This window comes from Tyto alba, unplaced genomic scaffold (genome assembly GCF_018691265.1).
Source record: "Tyto alba isolate M040663 unplaced genomic scaffold, T.alba_DEE_v4.0 Super-Scaffold_9, whole genome shotgun sequence".
NCBI lineage: Eukaryota > Metazoa > Chordata > Aves > Strigiformes > Tytonidae > Tyto > Tyto alba.
In genome coordinates this window covers 14,769,033-14,786,729 of record NW_024881330.1, presented here as the reverse complement: position 1 = coordinate 14,786,729, position 17,697 = coordinate 14,769,033, and the positions used below count along the sequence as shown (strand labels likewise).

At 38.0% G+C, this 17,697-nt stretch overlaps 1 protein-coding gene across 6 annotated transcripts in view; it reads left to right on the top strand.

Moving 5' to 3' along the window:
• The window catches only part of COL14A1 (collagen type XIV alpha 1 chain), a 126,577-nt gene that overhangs the window by 1,945 nt on the left and 106,935 nt on the right, over positions 1-17,697 (top strand). For 5 of the 6 annotated variants that reach the window (XM_032999644.2, XM_032999643.2, XM_032999642.2 and 2 more), the window contains exons 2-5: positions 2,030-2,151; positions 7,828-7,944; positions 9,044-9,187; positions 12,370-12,456. In XM_032999644.2, coding sequence (XP_032855535.2) covers positions 2,064-2,151; positions 7,828-7,944; positions 9,044-9,187; positions 12,370-12,456 — 436 coding nt within the window. In that variant the 5' untranslated portion in view covers positions 2,030-2,063. The remainder of the gene's footprint in view (positions 1-2,029; positions 2,152-7,827; positions 7,945-9,043; positions 9,188-12,369; positions 12,457-17,697) is intronic. The other variant, XM_032999646.2, reaches the window with a different exon arrangement.

Here is a 17,697-nt window from a genome sequence, read left to right as displayed (position 1 = left end):
GCTGCTATCTGAAGAATCTACATTTACTTGCTTCAGTTTGTATTCCTGAGTGAAGGGAGGAGCATCAATACCCAATGTGAGATACACAAGAGGTGGATTTCAGGCTGTTTAAGACTAACCTCTCTTCATTCTTCCTATTGCCTGTCACTAGGCAACAGTCTGCTGGCTGTGCTGACTCGCCTGGGTCCAGTCCTTGGGTGTCTGACTCTTTGTGTTCATGTAGTAGGAAGACTGGGCACTTTGCTCCGGTTTCTGAATTCCATCTCGAGGACATATCCTAAGAACTTAAGTTTCTGGTGCCTCTCTCTTGAGAGATTTATACTGTAAGAGATGGATTCAAAATACATATTTAAGCAGTGTGAAATTTGTTGATAATTTGGCTAAAACTGGGGTGGTGTATCAAGCATTTGTGACTGGTATTTGAAACAGTAGACCTACCAAGTCCTGGGATAACTATGTCAAACTGTAAATACTTGAAGAGAGAAGGAGATATAGGTCTTATCCTTTTATTTGTTTAATAATGGTTGAGGTACTTCAGTCTATCTCTTATATTAGATGGTGGTTGAACCACTTGCTTAGACTCAGTTCTACAGGACATTAACCCTGGGTGCTGTCAGTAGTCCCTTTAGTCCTGGAAGTGATTTAAAGAGTTGACTAAGAGGGCCATAGCAGTTGGGTTGTGGGCAAATTCAATGATGGTATGTTGGGAATATTAGAGAAAATGACACAGGAGGTAAATGGGAGGGACCTGCAACACAGAAACAGGTAAACCATAATTTACCAAAGTAAACCTTCAACGCTGACTCTTTTTTGACAGCAAGAAATCTACTATTAATTATCTTAATTTAATTCTCCCATAAAATACTGACAGGAGAGGGCAGCAAAAATTCTTCTTCCTGGCCCAGAAAATCAACTAAAACTAGTGCAGTAAACTTAAGTGATAAACGTTTATAAGCATGATGTTATGAACATGTTGATGTATCTTGAGAGGTGCTTCTATATATGTTGAATAACTGTACTGGCAAGTGTTAAAGGCCAAGTTCAGATAATGAAATTTGTACTGTTCTTAACCTAGCTTCTGTGGATGGATAAATTACCCCGCTGGAACTTGTTCTTTGGCACAAGAATTGCTTCCTGTTAACCCAACTATTTCACCTAGGACTACATTGAGTGTTCTAAAGTGTTGACGTTCCTGATTAAGTTAGAGTAAATATTTTTGACCATGGTATTACCTACAAATAGAACTAATGCTTACTCAGCTGATACCCTGCATGCCTTCTGAGCTGTGTCCGCTTTAGTCACTTTAAGTGCCAGGTAGTACAACAGAATAAATCGGGTAAGATAGAACAAGGAAGACTAGAGTAGGCTGTAGAGGAGAGTGAGAAGAGGACTTCTGTTTCCTCAGAACAAAGTTCTGCCTTTTTTGACAACTGATATGCAAAATTGCTCTGTTGAACTGATCAGTGATTATTTCACTGGCATTATTAAGTACATACATTTGCTACTTTATGGTAGGATTGTAGGGCAGTTCTTTTTTTTTTTTTATTACAGAATCCTGAAATACATCATTTAACATCCCATTCTGGATGCTTTCTGCATATAAAGTAGATAATAGTTTTAATTCTACTTGGTTGCTGAGAGCTTCGGAGTTCTCTAACAGAGGTATCTTGATAAAGTGTGCTTGCAACACTGCACTGTAGAGAGATACCCTTTTTACCTTGTTACACACAGTAAACTCTACTTCCAATACTCATGTATGCTTAGCAAAGAATACCAGTTTTCTCTTTACGTGGGCTGAATTTTCATAACTGCTTAGTGGCCCAAAAGGGGTTCTTGGACCCTTTCAGGTAAAATACACTTTGGTTGTAAAACTGCGGTCAGGATGAAATCTTGGCTTCACCGATGTCAGTGACGAATTCCTATATTTTTTGAATGGAATCCAGATTTCACCCACACTTTTCATTAAGGTGGATGTCTTATCTTTAGAGGTTTAATGTCTTTTTTTTTTTTTTTTTCCATGTGTTTTCAGACCTCCTGCTACTGTGTGTATTGAGGGGAAGAAGATGCTTTGTCGGTATGAGATACAGAGCTATTTCTTCTTGGCTTTTTTTGCTGTCACAGCTGTCTTCATCAGTGATGCTCAGGGCCAAGGTAAGTCGTAAATAAGGAGATGGAGCTTTACACTCTGATGTACAGAAATAGACTTCCTTATTCCAAATGCAGGTGTTAACTTCCATCTTAGTAGGATGTGGATCCAATACTACTGAAATGAAGCAGGAGTTTTGCTGCTGATCTCAGGGGGAAGTAGAATTATGTGTTCATGTGTGCTCTTTGAATGTAATATCTCAGCATAAATCTTTTTGCAAATTCAGGTGTCTCAAAATGAGTTATATGGAACACTTTTTTTTACTCTTATTTACATGAAAATACTGATCAGAAATTGCTCTGACTGTCCTCTGTGTAATCAGCTAAGTTTGAAGGATCAGCTATGATACTAGGCTTGTATGGATACATATTTTTTTATTTGTTGGAACAGTAGCTATTCTAACACATTATACAGAATTGCACAGTTAAATTGCACTGTTAAATGCCACAGACTACTTTCGCAGCTTTTTTTCTTAAATCTCATTTGTGAGTATGAAAAAATACTGCTGAGTTTGTTAGTCTTAAATACTTGTTGGATTGTATTGACAGTGGTTTGACTTCTAAAGAAAATTTATCCTATTGCTTGGGGAAGAAGGGCGGAAGAATGCCAATAAGTTTTTATGATTTCTAGAGAAAGACATTTCTCTCAACTTTATATTTATGTAATCCCTTTGATATGAGACTGCGTAGGCATAACTGGGAGCAGAATTTGATCCTGGGTCTATTCTAAAGTGTCTTGTGTAATGCATTATTCATGAACACATTCAGAGAGTAGTGTCAAACTAAGGCTTTCCAAATTCTGGTGAATGCAAGTAGCAGTGCTGTCCAGCCTGCGTGGCACTCGGGTGCTGGGGAAGCATACCATCTTGGATGTTTGGGAATCTGCGAGTGTTTTACAAGCCCCTCCCAGGACGTAAGGACACATGTAAGCAGTAATATTTAATGTGGGTGATGTGAGGTGAATGAAGAAATAAATGTTCCCAATGTTCAACACATCAGTTCTGGTCAGAAATGAGGTCCAGAATGTTTATGATTTAATGAGCCAATAAAGCAAAGCATATGGTCAGTCCTCTCGCTCTGTATTTCAGTCCTAATACACATGGTTAAGATTTGCAAAACAGGATTGGGGATTGAGATCCATCTCCAGAAAGTTTTGCAAGATTCCTTGATCTTGAAAATCCGTATTCTTCCCCCAACTATTTTTTTTTTTTTTTTTAATGTTGATTTAACTGGTTATATGTAGGGGAGAAAACGCTCAAACTATTAATACAATAAAACGAAGGTCAGAGAGTTTTTTCCACAATGATCACACCAGCAGAAGCTAGAGTTGGTGTACTTGATGAATAAAGAACAATACTTCCCTTGTTCTTACACTCTTTCAGCAAATATCAGCTGCTGAATGCTGTCAGCAGAGTGATACTAAGCTAAGTGGACTATTGCCTTGGCCCAAAATGACTGTTAGATTATTGAAGGAAGTGATATAAAATCTTATTCCATGTTCACATAATAAAAATATGTCTTGCTTCACTTAAAGCAACAAGTTGTTTCTCAAATCCTTTCTTTTCTCAAGGTTGCCACCCCTTGCAGTAAACTCTTCATGCAGCTGGCTAACTATTTATGATTTAATACAGCACTAACTATGTTTGTTTTTAAGAAATTGTATGCTTTGCCAAGGTGTAGAAAGAACTGGTATTATTTCCAGCTTGTGTTTCCTCCCTTTGGCAAAGGTGCTCAGGTATAGGTGTGTAATACGACTTCTTGGAAAGGAGAATATGTTTGGGAGACTGAAGTCAACATGCCTGAAGCTACAACTTATTCCTTCAACTGAAGAGTTACCTCCGTTGAGCTACATGGTTTCACCTCATTTATTGCCTGAGTGCCTTATAAACCACATAGTGCCATTCAGTTTTCACTCAACAATTATTCTTTCATCACTGCTGTTTATTCCTCATCCAGCATAATGTCACTTAAGCAACAGCAACAAAAAAAATCGATTTATTGTCTACTTACGTTCTTATACAGTACACAAAAATAGTGCTGGGCAAGAAAAATACTTTAGAACTTCCCATTTATTCATAAAGTAACTTGCTTTAAGAATTTTCCTTCTGTATTTAAAGATGGAAACTTCTATTTCTGTAGCAATAATTTCCACGTGCTACTAATGTAATTGCACTACATAATAACTTGTTCAATTCTTAGGACAAAAGTAAATTGGAAGCCACAAGGTTTAGATAGTATCTAGTCTTAGACTGCTGGATTTTCTTAGAGCTGCACAAATGTGATTTATGGTATTTTTCCTTTCCACTAAGATACTGAAGATACTTTCCCTAGTTGTCCACAAGAGTCATATATTTGGAGTGCCAATATATCTGGTGGCATAAACCAAAGCCTTGAACTTGTTTGTAGTTTTCTTTTGGGTGACTGCTCTAATGTTGCTGACAGCCATTCACTTTTGCATTCCTGTAAAACCAATTAACAAGCTCTAGCTACTGATTTTTATCAGTTAACTGACTCAGCTTGGATTAATTTTTTTCCCTTTCTGCAAGAAGTGAGATTTTGTTCCACAGACAATAAAGGTCCAAAGAAATAAAGATATCCTCTTCAGGTTGGTGAATGTGTAGTAATTCCCATCAATATTTTGTTGTCTGTTCAAGTGTTAGATTTTTAACTTCCTTAGCTATATGTACTTTTCTATGCCAGAACATTAGTCTTTGCACAACTAAGACACAGTTGAATATCTGTCTGGTGAATATTTATTTTCTTTGTTATGGTTAATTGCTGTGTGGGAATATCTGCTCCCCTGCACTGCCATCTTTCATACAAAAAGTACCTAGTGAAAATTGACTAGTTGTGTAAAGACTATTCTGGCACAACTTTTCTAGTCTTGCACATTGTAACTCTGTAGTAAACAGAAAAACTTTTGGTGACTGTGTCCTTCTTTGCTTGTAAAATCTGTGATTGTTTTTTAGGGGCTCCCAAAATTTACCTGGTTTGGTGATGGCTAATAGCAATTAGGCCGGAACTATGCTTCTTTGTTAGAAGGTGCTTACATAAACTGTTAAATTGAAAGTAGGATAGAATGGAAAGACAGGGGAAGGAAGAAGATGGCAGAGAAAGTGAACTCCAAAATTCTAAAACATGATTCTTTTGTTAATCCTTGGTGTTACTTTGTTGCTCTCTGCTCTGCCTCTTATTCCCCACAGAAATTTACCACTTAATCCTGGTAAAATATGTAGCATTTTTACACTTGCATACTGTCACTGTTCAAAAGTTTATTCACTATTCCTTAGACAAAATAAATAATAAAAGCAATGGCATATTTTGCAAATGTCTAGGTATGATTTGTCATTCTTGGTTCATTCAGCCCAATTATTTGTGATTTATGTATAGCTCAAAGACAGAATGAATCTTGAGAATGAATTAAAAGCTGTAATCCATAACTACAGTCTGCTTGGCTTTCAAAACTTTTTGCCATAGTCTCTGTGATTTTGTTACAATTATAGCATGCTGAATGTTCTTGCAGAAACCTGCCCAGCAAAACATTTTGCAATACGAGGGCCAAATTTTCAAAGAACTGATTTTTGTATTTGCAGTGATCCCTGCACACGCTTGCAGCCTCTCTTCTTCTAAACTTCAGGGAGGTGACAGGCAGTCCGAGGACAAGGTCTGACAAGATTGTGCCCAGCAGCTGGGGAAATGCACTGTTTGGTTTCAAACCCAGTGCTGTGAATCAGAACAGTTCTGAGTTTGTGGAATTGGTGTGCTATTTCTTGTTTTTTGTCTCCTTGCTCATCTTCTTGAGCTTGTTTTCTGAAGTCTTTGAGAATGTGGAGGTGTTACTATGCTGCTCTTGGTGCCTATGTACTACTCTCTTTTCTGTGTTCTGGTGTTAAGTCCCTCAAGGCAGAGGGACTTGAACTGCAGAACCTCCCTTTGATCTGGCAAAACTGTCCCTAATGGATTGAGGGGCGGAATGCAAGGGAATACATTTCTTGTATTAAACCTCCAGATTTTTACTTATAAGACCACAAATGTTTTTAATGGTAGACATGAAAAAAACACCACCCCATATCTAAAAAAACCTACAACCTGCCTCTTTCCTTCTTACTTCTTCCCTCAAGCTGTTGGAAAAAGAAGCATGTAGGAAAAAGTAATCGGTTCAGGACAGGTCTTTGGCTGCTGCTAGTGCCAGAGCTGCATTGACTGTAGCAGGTCAAATGGAGAGGCCAGAGACTGTTGGCGAGCACATTCTGCCTGTTGACTCAGATGCTCCGTATGCTGTAATCCTTAAATCTCAGAACTATCATGAGAGCTGTTGGTTTATTATATCCACTGGACCAACAAACTGTGGGTATGAGCCTAGTCAATTAAGAGCTATCTAGGGCCCTAGGGAAAAGAAATTGCCACTTTCCCCCTTCAGATAATTTCCCTTATTTCTTAGATTTACTAACAGAAACCTTAAGGGTGGTAGTGGAAGACACACCAAGGGTTTGGGAAATGAAGGAGAAAGTTCAGGGGGCTGTGGAGGTAGTGGGAGGAGGAGGGGCAAGGCTGGTGGGGGAGTTTGTTAAGCTTTTCTGACTCTTTCTGTTATTCAGTGTCTGGGTAGGTTCCTGGGCTGCTTTTCGCTCTAGATCAGTTAGTTCTGTGAGCCAAACCCTATTCAAATGGATGAAGCTTTCACGTTACTGACAACTTTGGATACCACAAACTGCACAACTATCAGCTCTGCTTCAGTTGTTTGCTGTGAAGGAGGGATGTGGCTCCCTGAAGCAGAACAGAAATGCTATGTAGAGTGTTGCCCAGCATTAGAGAAGCTTGCCTGAGCAGAGAGATGCAAAACTCTGGAAAAACTTCAGTTTATGTGCACAGACACAAAGTTGCTGATACTGCAGTAACAGTTCCTCTGTGCACTGATTCACTGAAATATCACCTCTTTCTCAATCATTTCATGCTTTTATTCATTTCACCTGCTGCTTCTATTTGAAACCTAGGTGATGGCACAATATAAATAGAAGCCAGATTTGCTTATCATCCAGATTGCCTCTGTTTAATTCTTGACTAGCCTGTGCATGCCTGCTAGTCTTGATGAGATGGAAGCAGTGCTTACAGCTGGGCAAGTCTGTGTGCTGCAAGTCTGGGTGCTGCTTAGGCCAGGTTTGCAAATTGGGCAGCTGAAGTTCTCTCTGCCTTGTGCATGCCTATTTTTCCTCTTGGTTATTGTGTCTTCACAAGGCTTTGAAAATTTGGCCCTGAATGACCTTAAATGTGGGGAAACACCCACAGTAATGGGAGGTACAGGAGACTAGGTAGTGCATATTGTCAGTGTAAGCAAGGAGAGCAATTTTAATTCCCATATATTAACAAAGAGCATTTTTATTACCAGCTTTGCCTGCTAAACTAGAGTCTTAACATCTAACACTGTTTGTGTTTCTGTCCTCTGCTGTTAGGTTGTTTGTTTTTATAAAGAGATAAATAAAAGATATGTCTGAGGGAAGTAGTGCACCTGGGGATGTCATTTTACAAACTAATAAACTGATGTATGTGATATTTTGAATAACTTGCATCCTTTACCATTAAAATCTTGTGTTGTCTTCCTATACATGTTTATTTTATGTTTGTTTAAAACGGCAGTTGCTTTTTATTTGAATTTAACATGTTGTTTTCTTTCCCTGCTTGCAGTGTCCCCACCAACGAGGCTAAGATACAATGTAGTCAGTCCTGACAGTGTACAGATCTCCTGGAAAGCCCCCAAAGGGCAATTCACTGGATATAAGCTTCTTGTCACTCCAAGTTCAGGTAAAACAAAAGTCTGTAAGTTCTCTTTTAAGGTGAAAAGACTGTCTTCCTAAGGCTGAACAGCTTTTCAGAGACTAATGTCATCCTTCAGGACTAAGGAACTGTGAGAAAGCCATGGATAATGGAGTATTGGCTGGTCAACGGAAGAGAGAAATCGATCTCACCAGAGAGTGGTCATAGGCATAGAATATGAGAATTGAATGCTTCAGGTAGCAGAAGTGGGTAGATGCTTCATATGTCGTCCTTGGGAATTGTCACTGATCATCTGTTTTTACCTTTCTTCCAGTTGGGTGTAAGGAAGTCTAGAAAGTGTTCAGGGCAGAGCATAGGAACCCTCTTTCAGTCAAAGTTCTGAGGTGGATCTTCCTGAGCCTTCTCCCACAGGGAGCTCCCCAGAAAAGACCAAAAAGATTTTAGATCAAACTTAAAAAAATCCAAACCCAATCTTTTAAAAAATTTTTTGAATGAAAGCTTGAAATGTAAAGATAGCAACAAAGTGTCTATATCAGACTACCTGTGTAGAGGTACTACTTCTCTACATATTTAAATTCAGATATAGATACATTTTTAACATACAGCTAAAATACATATTTGTATATAGTCTTTATATATATGTATACATATAAATGTTTAATATTTGTATTTATACATGAGAATTTCCTTGCCCAAAGGAAGTGGGCGAAGAGGGTATTCAGAGATGACATAGGTACGATGGAGTCAGAACTGACAGCCAATCACAGAGCAGTGTGAAAGCCTCTGGGTATGATGTTACAAAACTCGACAGCTTTTTGTCAAATATTTTTTTTTCTTAATATTAGTTTTTGTGGATACGGTGGCTATTGCATGAGGCCCGGACAGAAAGGCTGATTGATCGAACTTAGAGTGTTTCTAAGAAAAGTGGTCCATGTCTTTGGTCAGGCTGCCTGAGTTCTTGCTTTTGTGGGATGCCCTCTGACCTGGCTGCATGGATAGTCCCAAAAGTGGGAACACTTGGGTCTTTGTAGAGAGTGAGGTAGTTTTAAGTCATTGCATTTAACATGTTATAAGAAAAGTAAACAAAGTTATGTATTTGTGGGGGTTTTTGTCTTTTCTCTTACAGGTGGAAAAACCAATCAATTAATTCTTCAAAACACTGCAACCAAAGCAATTATTCAAGGTCTTATTCCAGATCAAAACTATGCTCTTCAGATTATTGCATTCAGTGAAGACAAGGAGAGTAAGCCAGCACAAGGCCAATTCAGAAGTATGTGCCTTTTTATGCCTGACATACAGAATTTATCAGATATTTAATATAATTTGTGAAGTTGTAACAAAGTCTGACACAAAGGGGGGCAATGAAAATACAGTTTCTTCTGTGGTAGAAGGCTAATGAGAGCCACAGATTTTAACTGGTACATATACAGCTAGAGGCCTGAATTGATCCTGTCACTCTTGCACAGGAGATTCTTGTTTTGGGCTCTTCATTTCCATTGGTTTGGAATCCGTTTCCATTATAAAATTAGCCAGTGTCTTGTGGAAAAGTATCTTCAGTGAGCGGAAACAAGAAGGGAAGTGCTATATTCTGATACTTAAAAATTTTCCTTCCCTTTGTCCAACTTTTTATTAAAACATTCTTATGGCTGTGCCAACTGGCAACTAGTTGCTAGTTCAATGATGCCATGAAAGACTAAATTCTTACTGGTTTTCAACTGTCCAATATGTTTACAAATTATGCTTAAGACTTTTTTTATCTGACCTACACATACTCTTAATGTCTATATCACAGTGATATGTATACTTTAGCTGATTTGTCTTGATCTGCATCTTAAACAGATCAGTTAAATATGATTAATGGAGATTTAGTCCATAAAGATAAAAATGTGACAGTCTGAGAGTACAGTGGAAAGCCTACTGAATTCCCTTGACACTAAATATTTCTCACTGTCATTGCTAAACCAACTTTCTCTTAGAACCAGCACAGGATAAAATATGCTGACTGCTTGATGTGGTGTATGTCAAAGTCCTTCTAGATTTTCATCACTGCAGCTGTGTGTTTACTACTTTTAAGTTCTATTCCAGTTAGGAAACCCACAAAACCACAGATTACATTATCATTGAAAAGCAGCTCAGAGAAAGCTACACCGACTTCTATAACTTTAGGTGTGGCTGTTTTTTAAACTACCTCTATTCTTCAGGAAAAGTAGATCTGGCAACTTGTTTTAAGAATGTTATGTTCTATTTAGTGTACTCTTTCTTTGCTGCAGGTGAAAACATGTAGTACTTAATGCCAGAGTTTCATTTGACAGTTTGGTGCCTTGTATGAGTAAACCCAGACTCAGCATGTATACAGATCCTTCTTTTTTGCTGTCCTGTATTTTGTGGGTTTTTTTCCCCTTCTCTGACAAGTGGTCACTAATTCTTGAGATGAAAAAAGGTCAAACATATACAAAGCTTGGAGAATATCCTCTGGTTTATTTCATTGGAATTACGTTTTTAATGCTGCTGAGCTTTAGCTGATGTACAAAAAATTCTCAAGCCTACAATAAAATGTTGTTGTTCAAAGAGTATTCCTCTTTATATAGCCAGGTATACTTTCTTATTCTACTGCTGTTTGTAAGCTATTGTGCATAGTATATAATTTAAAAAGATCATGGAGAATAAAAAATGCAGCTGTTCAGACATGTACTATATAAGGTTTTTTGTCTGTGTAAATATGTAAAACTGGTGCCTTCTTGTCTTTTCTTTCTACATGGTTAGAATTTTGACAGTTAGAAATGATTTTCCCAAATCCAGAAAATTCTGCCAACTTGTCTCCTATGAGCATTTTCAAACTTCTGTGCTGTTTCTCTGGAGACTTTCCACTCAACAGCACTAGCATTAGAGGAATCCATCAAACAGCCCTTAGCTTTTTCTCAAATGAATGGTCTTCGAAGGCTAAACAATGGCATCCTTTTTGACTAGTATAATTCTGGTAATTTCACCTCTTATTTTATTTGGAGACTTGTTTAGGTAAGCATTAAACCCAGACTTCTGAGTAAGACCTGGTGTCATTGTGGCTTTATCTGTAACCCAGCTAATAACCAAGATCTACCTTGGTAGAAGCACCTCCTCAGTAAGCTTGTGGACCTGAATTTGCTTCTGAATCTGTTTCACAACCATTCACTAGAGATAGAGGTGGTGTACAGCTACACATGCTGTGTTAATAAGGAGAGGAGTCAAAACTTCTGTTATTTTTTCAGCACTTTTCCTAACTCTGTACCTGGAGTGTGGGGGCTGTAGGTTCTGCAGAGGGTTATCACTCTCAGACACTTGACAATGTCTTGCTGTCTTCCTAAAATCTTAGGATGGTCTTGTGATTATATTTTGGATTGAAATTTAAAGCACTCTTGACTGTTTCAGGTATTCCATATACTGTTGAGTAGATTAGCAAAATCCATTTGACTTTGGTTCTGCTTCTGTAAAAGAGAATACTTGGGTTGTCTATTTTGTGTCATATGTTTCAAGAGACAGATAACCTTCTTTCACTTTCTCACTGTTTTTTGAATGATGTAGCATAGATACTCTGATCCTAACTAAAACTCAGTGCCTGCTTGGATGAATGTCAGTCATAATCCAGCTCTACATAAACTAAAGATTTTAATTGGAGTAGAATTTTATTTTCTATGAAAGATATTCTCTTTTTCATTCTTTTAAGCTGTTCCTGGCCATTGTAGACAGCTGAGGCATTGACACCAATTAGTATTGTAAGGAAGTTCTAAAAGGAATTTTTTTTTCCCCCCCTAATACATGACAGCAGTAATTTTGCCAGAATCTTTCAGACAATTAGTAGTGTGATACTGGCTACTAATGTAATTTTAGGAATTGCTAATCAAGATGGGTTCTGCTTGGCTGTTATGAGAGATTTGGGACATAATTAAGGGAGATATCCCACCCACTTGCAGGATGAGAAACTGTTGAAGTCTGAGCTTTGGAGCAACTTTGCTCTTGTGGGAGTATTTGGTGCCCTGAACACAGATTTGGGCATGAGATCTAAGCTGATTCATTAAAGAGGATAATGTAACAGCTGGCTTGTGTGCTTTTGTGTTGAATGACTTGGACTGGAACTCTGCAATGCTGGACTTTGCCAGCTAGCTTTGCCAATTTTCTGGACTATATTTCCAGTGCTGGATCTTGTCAGCGTGGGCTTAGGTGCTGATGTCACTGTATTTGGATTCTCCTGTGTGAGGAGAATCACTTTTGAGAACTGTAATGGTAATAGGATAGGGAAAGATTCATAACAAGAATAAACCCAAAGGGAGAGAGGGAAAACCCAGTAACAGTCATTTGTTACCTAAGCATATTGCAAGATACTGCATGCAACTTCTTTATTGGTAAGAAGAAAATTACATGCTTCTGATTGCAGTGTTTCTAGTTTGATTGATTATTTTTTCCTCATTTACTTTTCAGTTAAAGATATAGAGAGAAGAAAAGAAACAAGCAAATCCAAGGTGAAGGATCCAGAAAAAACAAATGCGAGTAAACCAGCTCCAGAAGGTCAGATCATAACACATATGACTTCTGTGATATTTTGAAAATGATTAGCTTTATTATTTAACTTGGCCATTATATAGATTTTATTTAAGTCAGTACTTTAAATCTGGTTCCCAGGGTTAAGTTAAGCAGAAGGGAAAAAATAGTATTTTTCAGAAACATTGGAGAGTTGCTGCAGCAGGGGCATTGCTTTTAGTTCTGTGTTTTGTCTTACCACTTTATACAGTAAGCACTGTATACCACCATGAATAGCATTAAATCAGTCTTTGAACCTACATTAAAAAATCATATTGCGTTTTCTTCCCCACTGGGTGAACTTTGAGTAGTGGAAGATTCACATGAGTGTGTGCATGTGTGTGTGTATACACATAATGATTTCCTATCATCTTGTCGGCAAGATAGACTTGCAGTATTAATCCCACTTAGGGTCAAATTGGTATTATTGTATAATTAGGCACATAATAACTTGATAACTTTGTTCTGATGTAGGTCATATATATGACAACATTTGAAATATTTTGAGGAGGAAAAAGAGTTTTGTCTGCTTGCAAGGAGCCAATCTTCTGGTGAAATTGCTTGTCATGAGAACCTCTAGTGTGGACTGTAAAATTTATTTCAAGTTTAATATATAACTCTATTTCCTGTTGTTCTAAAATTCAAATAGCATCTTCTTTATGAAGTAATCCCAACAGTAATTATTCCCTTCAGTGGTTATTTATGATGTACAGAACGAGCACATACAAGAATAGCATGATATGACCTTAAATAGTTTCTCTGTGAATAAATTGGATAGTTTCAAGGATCCCATTTCTTCCATTCCTTTTAGCTCTGTTTCCTACTAATGCAAGTATCAGAGACCTCACCCAAAGCTCCTTGAAGCCCATGCAAATTTTTCTCACTTCAGTGGGTTTTTCTATTTGCCATACATATTTGTGTCATATTGTATTTATTAACACTATACAAGTTTGCTTTCACACAGCATTTCTCAAGCCAAAGCACCCTTGAATTCATCACATTGGGGAAGATGTTAGCTAGTATTTACACCACTTAAGGAATGAAGTTATACCTGCTAGTGCATGATGAGGTAGTGGATAGGTGATCTTTCTTTCATGTCTAGAGGAAGACTGAGTTGGAAGCAATGAGAGAACTAAAGAAGGAAAATGTGATTTGTTTTCTTAATGAAGGACAAGTGATAAAAGTTGAAGGAGGGAAAACTGGGCCTGTAATAGGAAAATGTTGATTAAATGCAGACAGAGGAAAGTGTCTGCCAGACTGTGGGAGAGGATTTATGCTTTTTCATGAAGTAGGGGCAAAAATACAGTTGGCAAGAGAAGATTGGATCTGCAGTCTCTCCCTTTTTAGGATTCCTGTTTACTTGCAAAGTCTTTGGCTCATTTGCTTTCCTCCTCCCTGCACAACTTTTTACTCATTTAAACCTCTTCAGTTGTATTGGGGCAGTTTGTATCAGAGCAAAATACACTTCCATCCAGCACCTGTGAAAACCTATTGCCTTACACTTACTGTAGCAGGTTTTACCAGAAAACTGGGGTGTGTATTTGAAAGAAAGGCAAAACTTACAAACTTCTCAATCAGCAAAACTGACCAAAAAGAAAAAAAAAACCCTGTTATGCTGCTTTTTATGAATTCTTGATTTTGTTTAGTCCTATTCCCAACCCAGCTATATTTTAATGCAAAGTAATAGACTTCTTTCCTGTCTCACTATTGCATATTTCTTTACTTTGTGCGGTAGAATGATTATTCAAAGTGATGGAGATTCCAACTGAATGACTTCAGTGGGAGTAGGGTGAGAGTCCAAGCAAAAACGTTCTGCAGAAATAACAACATCAGCAAAAAATGTGTAGCTGGGATAGAAGTGAATTCAGAACCGATACACAAAGAATAATGGTATCAAAATTTCCTAGTTTATTATATAAAGACCGTTCCACCTAAAATTGAATTTGGATTAAAAAAAAAAAAAAAAAAAAAGAGTCTGTGAAAGAAATGGATTAAAGAAATAAAAGCAAAATTTTGTGGCAAAACCATGAAGAATAACTTGATCCTCTGCAGATGTTTGACAGGAAATGAGTTCATTTGGTCATACTCATATCAGGCCAGCAATTAATTGGTTTCATAACTATTTAGTATATGGCTACATTTGATGAATTTAATAGCAACCCTGATACATTCTGTGGCTGTGTTATATCCTTGATCAAGGTGGTAAGACCTTATGAGTTAACAGTACAAGAGAAATCATTAGGTGATATCTTATCTGAAAACAAAAGCAATCTTTGCCCATTAACCAAATTGAAAACAACCATTGTCCAGATTGGTATTGTCAGTGGTTGTGGCTTCTGTTCTTGTCTTGACTGAAAGAATAGCAAAAGCCTATTTCACCATTTCTCCAAGTATTTGAGTCAAATTTTGGTATGAGGAGGTGCCTTCTGTGAACATCTGGCCCAGTTGTTACAGGATATTTATATAAAAAGAAACTAAAGTGTCTTTGCAAGCCTTAGAAAGGCAAAGATCATCTTTCATTCTCCTGCATATGGAGAATTATCTGACAAAATTCTCCAGTGTGAATATTAGGACAGATCTGGCATTTAGCGGACCAGAAAATCTGAAATCAATGTTTTGGGATAAAACAAATAAAGCACAGCAGTATACATGCCAGTGTTTATGAAAAAGTGCATGGACTCTGCCAATAATGCAAGGTTCCGTTTGTGCATTGTCATAACTCATGTATTCCGCTCTATTTTCTGAAAGGCACAAAATGCACATAATCAAAAATTTTTTGTTTATAAATACTTAGCTAATATACTTTCTTCAGAGTCACATCGTAAACCCCAGAGATTTCAGTTTCAATTTCAGCTGGACAAAGATTTCACCATAACCTTTCCTACTTATAGAAACCAGCTCTTCACTAAGAAATACAAGATGGATATCTATTAATGAATCCGGATGGTTTCAAAGCTTCTCACTCTTATTTTTGTCTGTGGTTTGGAGGACTGATTCTGCACTGCTGTCTGTTATTTGATTACCAACTTTCTGAGGCTCTAGGTAGTGCTGGGATTTGTGGATGTCTTCTAAACTCCCAAATCTACTTTTTTCTTCTGTCTTTAAATTAGACTGTATTTGGGTTTCATTCTTTTTTTTTTTTTTTATAGAACTCTGTCAGTGGCTTGTGTGGCTTGCTAGTAATTTCTCCAGCAGCTTCAGTAACCTAGATTAAAATTTTCCATCTATTCTGTCCTGCCCATTCAAGTAGTTTGAAAAGATTTACTCCTTTCTTTCCTCCTCTAAGTACTATGTTCTTATCTCAAACAAGCCTCCAGTGTATATCCAGTAATGTCATCGTGCCAAATTAATTCAGGTTTAATGTCTAACACTCATCCATCAAATGTTCACTTTATATTTGATTTCCAGAAACCTTCTCTAGTTCTGCACCACCACTTTCAAGTCTTGAATCTCCTTTCTATATTTTTCAGAACCTAACAGTTTTCAGCTTAGTGATTTATCGCTGCTGTGCACGCTCGTATTAATAATGTCAGAAGCCTTTTCTCTTTCTCTCTGTTGAGATAAAGCTCAGAGACTCAGCTTCTTTCATCATGCACTGATATTTGAGTACTTGTACCCTGGCGCTTCTCCAACTCCCTCATGTACAAAGCTCCTTTCTGTACAGTGACAGGGGTTAATACATTCTGTGCCTTCTCAGATGTTTTACAGTTTCTCAGAGAGCTTCTACGAGTGATTCTCTAATCAAATCCCTTTGGGGAGGGGAGAATCACAGTGTTTTGACTGTATCCTGTGGTAAATATGTGACTATATCCTTTCTCTGCAGAGTATTTATCTGTGTGTCTGAAATGTTTTTAGCCATCATTTCAATAAAAACAACAAAACACTGAGGGTCAGTTTTATTCTCTTGCTTCTGGACTTTCTGTTGGGGTTTTTTAGCTGAGAGGTGTGGTGGTTTAGGCTAGGTTAGCAGCCCAACTCCCACCTAGCTGTTCGCTCACTCCCCTCCCCAGCAAGATGGGAGAGAAAATGGGAAGAACAGGAATGAAAAAGCTCATGGGTTGAGATAAAGGCTGCTTACCAGTTACCATGGTAGGCAAAGGGACTCAGCTGAGGAAAAATTTACTTATTTTATTGCCAAATAAAATAATAATTAAAAAAAATTAATAATGTGGGTAGTGGGAAACAAAGATACAAACATTAAACCAACAGCTTTCCTCCTTGCTTTCCCAGGCTCAACTTGACCTTCCCCATCCTCCCAGCCTCTTTTCCTCCTCCCTTTTTATCACTGCGCATTACGCTTAGTGCAAGTACCTTCAGTGAGGAGGCAAGGAGTGCAAAAGGGATGTTGAGGGGGGTTATGATCAGAATGTAGTGATTTCTCTCTGCCATTCCTTTCTTCTCACACCTTTCTTCTCCAGCGTATGTCCTCCACAGGCTGTAGGAAATATCTGCTTCACCATGGAGCACCTCCTCCACTGACCTTGGGGTTCCCTCTGCTGTTTTTTGTTCTTTTTTTTTCCCCGCCTCTTCTATGTGCTTGACATTTTCTGCCCTTTCTTACGTTTTCCCAGAGGTACCACCAGCTGTGCACAAGCTCTGCTCAAAAAGGCCACCCCTGCAGTCTCCCTGCTGCCAAACCTGGGCACAGACACCCAATACAAGAGGTGCTGTATTAGTGCTCTACTACAGTAAAGCATTTATACAGTCTTAAACCTGCCCTGTTCATAAATTCCCATATGCAAATCTCAAATTGGGATCATTTAGGACAGCATAGAGCATATATGGATTTGAATTCTCTCTGAACGGGATAAGTCTTCTACAAATGTAGACTATTAAAACAATGAGAAATAAGTTCCTATATGTGATTTATATATGATGCAATGTAACAGTTACTTTCTTATTGTAAAGTGCATGTAATATGGTCATATAGTAAGTATGACGTGTTAGGGAGGATGGAGATCTTCACCGCACAGCACAGAACACATTGGTTAGTTCAGCCTTCCCAAATGAAAATTGCAGTTCATCCCTGCAGCAAGTCCATTAGGGGCAGGTGTGGTTTTTTTTACCGATTCCTATGAAAACCTAGTGACGTGTGGACTAGTTAAAAAGCCTGGGAGAACTGCAGCTTTTTAAATCCCTTAGATGCTTCTTTCTGATAGAACCACCTTTACCACATACCAGGAACCAAACTGACAGAACATTACCTGAGCTGCCTGGGCCGGTGTGGGG